The sequence below is a fragment of the Lissotriton vulgaris genome, chromosome 8, assembly GCF_964263255.1.
Source record: "Lissotriton vulgaris chromosome 8, aLisVul1.2, whole genome shotgun sequence".
Lineage (NCBI taxonomy): Eukaryota > Metazoa > Chordata > Amphibia > Caudata > Salamandridae > Lissotriton > Lissotriton vulgaris.
In genome coordinates this window covers 551,656,985-551,662,984 of record NC_141696.1, presented here as the reverse complement: position 1 = coordinate 551,662,984, position 6,000 = coordinate 551,656,985, and the positions used below count along the sequence as shown (strand labels likewise).

Below are 6,000 nucleotides of genomic sequence, written 5' to 3'. Positions count from 1 at the left end.
TTATTGTTAGCTATTGCTGCTTTTGTCAGTCTCGTTTCTAGCGCCAAAGTGCCCTTTCGGTTGAACGGTGCGCTTTATAAATGCGTTTCCATTCCATTCCCTAAACCCTTAGTGCTACAAAACATGACATTCCATGCACCTAAAGTGAAACTGCCGACCTGGCATTTGCTTCGAAAGCCTCTTCTTGCCAACCGACGTTTGAGGACTTGAACCGCGTTATTTCGTTAACACACAACCCATATAGCTAACTCACACCAGTTCCCTGCTTCTGACAAAAAATAAATACACGCAGTTCTGGCACGTCAGGAATGAGACAGTTTCCGAAAGGAGGCTATGAACTGGGCGCTTTCCATGTCAAAATAAACCGCCAGGGCGTGCAACTGTTTCTAATTATTTTTGCTGAAAGTGGGCTGTGAAACTTGGGCTTTGGCTGCGCTCGGCGGCTGCCCCGCTCCTGCTGGCACTCTCATTACACGCAGCAGTGGGAACTCCAAAAGGGGCGCGAGGGAGCGCCAAAGCCGGTTTGGGCCAGCTGTGCGTGACGGGTCGCGGAGCCGCTGCCGCGTCAGGCTGTTTGAAGGAGTTTGAGGCTTCGTTTCTGGGACCCTTTGTTAGTTGGTTGCACTTGTGGCTTGCTGGCAGCCTTCGCGTCGTGTGTTCCAGGGATCTATCTCTTTAGGCCGCGAGGATGAAGGCTGTGACGTCGCTGGCGCTGCCGCTAGTCTTCCTGCTCCTCGTCCGCCTCCCGCTAAGTGTGTCCCAGCCGCCGAGGTAGGTCCTTTGTGGAGCGGTGAGGTTTTTTTTTACTATGGTGTCTCTTCACTTCTCGAGTTCGTTCGTTGTATGGGAGGCATATAATACAACGCGCATTTGTAAAGTGCTCTTTTACCCGAGGGCCACTCGGCGCTATTGACTCCAGATATTTACTGTAACCTAACTCAGTACTTTTCATTTATCGACCCGGGAGGATGAAAGTTGACATAGAGGGGTTCACCCAGGGCTTTAAGTGGGCCGATCCTCAGCACCGGCAGTTCGAATAAAAAAGCAGGTGCTGGTACGGCTCCCTATTGGGCGGTCCATTTTTGCCCTCACTCAGGATGAAAAAAATAATTTGAACTCTGCAGCAGTACCACCCTTCACTGCCTGTGTTGTAACTTCAAAGAGACTCATTAGAGTGCTTTCACAGTCTCATCGTTTCAGAATAGAAGCATTTTCAATATTATATACAAGGAAGCCATCGTTGTTGCAATTTATCTTATGCAACTAACAACCACTGGTAAAGACAATAACCCTGGCTTGTTGTATGTGTAATGTTATGTACATCAGGATGCAATGATAGAAACAGCAAAATATCAGTGGGGCGGCACACTATGCTAAACCTAGACCTTTAGTTTAGGTGTTTTTAAGCCATGCCCTTAATTACATCGGCCACGCCCCTTTGAGAGACCCTCCAGTATTTTCATACCAATTAAAAGCCTGGATTCACCTATGTGTGCATGCATGGGGGTTTAAGCCCACGTCTGCTCAGGCAATGCATTAGTCCACTGAGCTCTCAGATTCTGGCTACTTTTGGGAAACAACCTGCCTTTATGTTTACAGCAGCCACAGTTGACAACCGCTATATCAAATTAACTTACAGTTATCTGAAGGCAGGCAGGGGCGGCCTTAGGCATGTGCAAGCTGTGCACCATCACAGGGCCACCAAACCCCTGGGGCCACCACGCCAATATATATCCTTAATATAATAATCCTTTTGGATGGATACATATTTGCGTGGCCCCTGGCAGGGATGTGGCGGCCTCTAGCTCTGTTCCACTTCCAAACACCCTCACCCCCCCTCTTCACTGGCCTCCGTGCTCCCCCGGACCCCCCCTTCCGGGGCCCCCTACCTACGCTCCCTGCCCAGCCTGAGCCTAGAGCCGCCCCTGAGGCAGGGAATGCAGCTACAGTGCTTTGCAAACCGATGAGGGCATTTACAAGTGGAGCATAGCATTAAAAACTTAAAACAACAAAAATTAAAACAATGATAATACACAGTGACGAACAGTCTTAAAAGAAACACTCAACACGAGGTACAATTATCTGGGTGCACTCTGCCTAGATAAAGTGCCATTTTCACCCCCACAACCATGCCCTAAAACAAACTGAATAGGTTCCTCTTTTGTATTAATATTTAATGAAAATATTTAGTCACATACCTAAATGCCTGACTTCAGTGTTGCATCTGCCCAACATTTAGACACTCGTTTCCATGACCCCGAAATGTATTAATTTATGAATGCATTTCTGCAGGTGGCATGTCTAAGAGAAACGTGCTTTCGTCATGCACATGCGTATGCATTCAGGCGCGGCGTGACGGCTGTGTCCTTTTCGGAAAGATTTGTGGTGCGTAGCGTGAAGAAAGATGCCAGGAGATGGGGGATTGCAGAGCTCAATGTGGTATACAAGCCTAGAAACTATGCAATCAAACGCAAATTCTTTGACATTTTAAAGGCTAGGGGGCAAATCTCTCTTTAGTTTTAAACTTGCAGGGCCTTCTAGCAGTGGCACTTGGGGCCCAAAACCATGCCACATTTTCGGGAAAACCACTATGTCATGGTTCTCATTTGGATTACTTGCAAGTAAACGACTCTCGTGTGAATATCATCAAAACGGGGCACCATCCTTTGCCCACTTTTCACTTAAGTCTGAAAGCGGAGCCAGCAAAGCAACTTCTTCATTTATATTTTATATAAATATATATTTCCTGTCTCTCTGACCTTGGTGACTGCAGCAAACTACCGAGCGGAGCGTGCACTTTGCCTCTGCCTGTTCTCTGGCCCGTTCCTTTACCAAATCCCCTACTTCTGCGCTTACAGATGTTCGCTAGCAACATGTAAGCCCCTGACGTCACTAGTGACCCCTTCAGAGCACTCTCTATGCAGATAATGATGTATGGAGCCCCCCACTTATGGGTCTATGCTGTCTGTCCTTCCCTCTGAGGATGCATACGGTGACCTAGAAACCTCCAACATGCTTAGGGGGGACTCCTCTGGAGACCTGGCATGTCCTTCCGATACGCCAGGATTGACTAAGAAAGGAACAACCTTCTTGTAGTGTGCACTGTTCCTATAGGAAAAGAATCCCTTTTCCAAAATGATATTGATTGCTAAACGAATAGTTCAAAACACTAGACAATGTGAGATTTCACGTTGTGTTGTTTAATTCTTACTTGAAGAATTGTATTCTGACATTTCATAGAGACACAAGCAACATTGTTTTGAGTCTATAACAAATATTTAACTTAGTAGTCATAAATCATTGTGTTTTCAAACTGTAATTGTTTGAGACACTCTTATGCTATTTGCACATTTCTTAATAAATGGAAAACCATAGTTGATAATTGCTCAATAATCAAACTGATGAATTCTTTGAGAACATGGTGCCCAATGCATTTCGGGACCTGTCGGTACCCTTCGTCAGGGGAGGAATCCTAGAAAATATACAAACAACTTATCAATACATAGAATAATGGTACACTATATACATATATATCAAGTTATAAACTAGCGAAGTGGTATTTGTGACACTGGGGGGAAAAGAAAAACATATCATAATGACATCATCCTCATGAAATGCTGTGATAAAATATCCTGACCTTCCTTTTTGGGTACAATTTCAATAATTTGTGCTCGTAATTGCGCAATGGTATGGTGATTCTCTTCCCAATGAATGGCTATTGGTGTGCTTTTCTTATTAGCCCTGATGTTACTTTTGTGCTCTGTAAGCCTAATCTTAACCCCTTCCAGGCTCATGACGAGCTGGGCTCGTCATGAAGTAGCCTCCTACCAGGCTGATGACGAGCCCAGCTCGTCATGATCAATGGACTTTTGAAAATTCCAGCACAGGAGGAAAATATCATTAGCAGCGATGGTGTTAAGTTTACGTTCGGTCTTGCCCACATACAGTTTGCCACACGGGCATTTGAGACAGTAAACTAAATTGATGCTATTGCAATCTGATGTGTGTTTGAGCTTGATGGTTCTGCCTGTCATCGGGTGAGTTAAGGTTTCACCAGTGATTATGTTGTTGCAATGCACGCAATTTAGGCATTTCATGGTTCCTTTGAATTCCTGATCATTTTGAATATTCTTGGGTGACCGAACGATATCCATCAAATTTTGGCCTCTCGTGTAGGCAAATATAGGTCTTTCTTGAAAAATGCCATTGAAATCAGACTCGCTTTGTAGTATTTCCCATCTTTTCAGTATACTACGTTTAATATGACTAGCAGCAGTCGAAAATTTGGAGACGAATGTGAATGCGCTTTTAGATGCTTTACTCACTGGAGTCAACAGTGTCTGACGTTCTACTATAGCAAGTCTGTCGATGCATTGATTCAAAACTTCAGGAGGGTAACCGCGCTCTTCAAATCTCCTGCGATGGACAAGCTTCTTGTAATTATTTAGTTAAAGCTGTTTGTAGAAAGGTGGTGGGATCACTGTCAAGGAGTTGGTAAGTGTGTTGATCTTCAATGTGTTCATTAACTTTTTTGTTGTAGTGTTCGGTGTCCATGATAACTAGAGCCCCTCCCTTGTCTGCTGGTTTGAGAGTGATACGAGCATTCTGGGTTATGGATTGTACTGTGTGGTAGTCATGTACCGTGAAGTTTTTTAGCTTCATTGACTTATACCTGATTTTAGATAAGTCTCTTTTAACCGTGTCCTCAAAGTAATCAATAATCTTGTGAGATGTTGGAGCCATATATTTACTTTTTGGTTTGAACTTTGCTTCTTCTGTTGATTGTTCAGACATCCCATGACATTCTTAAAATAATGGCATAGTCTGAGTTTACGCATAAATTTGAAGAATGCTATGTTTGTTTCAAGTGATGTGGTGTCGTTCGTAGGTACAAAAGACATACCTTTATTCAAAGTCATGATTTGCTTTTTGGATAAATCAAAAGATGATATATTAATGATGAGGGTAGATTTTTCCCACTGCGCAGTAGTTTTCCCTCTCCCTCTCCTTGTGGGGCGCTTGTAGATACTTGTGTCGCTGCTACAGTCGTTGGTGGAGGTTGCCCTCCCGTCAGAGCCTGTGATAAAAAAGAAGTCGAGGGACCTGTGATGGTTAGTCAATCCTTTATCACTTTTGTGCTAGCCAACACATCTCTGTAGTGTAGCACCCTTTAAATAACTGATAAATTTAGATTACATTTAAGATTTGAGTGCTCCTCTTTTCCCCTTTTTTCCGATACGCCACACACATGTACGCGACCCCGTCATACCAGTGGTCGAAGTGGGGAAACAAAAGTAGGGGGACTGTGGGTGGAGAATCGGGGGGCGGGAATAACCGAAGATTGGATCAGTGGGTGGAGTCAGGGGTTGCAGCTAGAAATAGCAAAACATACCAATTTTTAGTACATTTAGCATTTCACTGACCAGTTACAGCTTATAACGTTATTTAATTCAAACAATGGATAAACATGTTTATTTGAGGTTTTATTCAGGAAAAAGCAAACACTCATAGGGAATACAGGTTTATGTAAAGCGTGCGAAATATAAGCAGGAACAACATGTTACCTTAATTGTTTCACTCTCACAGTTCAGAAATCCATGAATAGTTTTTGTCTCAAACATTGAGGACATGAATATAGGGCTCCTCCTGTACAAATGTGTTAAGCAGGGCTCAGAAGAGAGAATCTAGACTAACAGAAACCCACAAAGGCTCCTTCATATTCATGTCACCCAGCTAGCTGCTCAATCATAATATAGCAAAAATACCAACTGGTGGATAGAATGCAGAACAATGTCATACATTCACTTCAGTACAGAGATCTGGGCCTAAATCTATAGTTTTTTTTCTCACCATGTCATTCCAGTTTGAACCCAGCCATATGCAAATCAGTCTTGATCCTGCACCCAATGGGAACAGTCCAGCCCAAACTATCAGGCCAGGTCCTACCTGGACTGGAAACAAGCTTCCTAGGACCGGTTTTGGGCTTTCAGCCCTCATCAA

General features: G+C 43.9%; 1 protein-coding gene across 1 annotated transcript in view; it reads left to right on the top strand.

Annotated features, from left to right (window-relative positions):
* Positions 1 to 407: 407 nt before the first annotated feature.
* The window catches only part of ITGBL1 (integrin subunit beta like 1), a 1,224,736-nt gene continuing 1,219,143 nt past the window's right edge, over positions 408 to 6,000 (top strand). Inside the window, exon 1 of the mRNA XM_086934369.1 lies at positions 408 to 771. Coding sequence (XP_086790495.1) covers positions 689 to 771 — 83 coding nt within the window. The 5' untranslated portion in view covers positions 408 to 688. The remainder of the gene's footprint in view (positions 772 to 6,000) is intronic.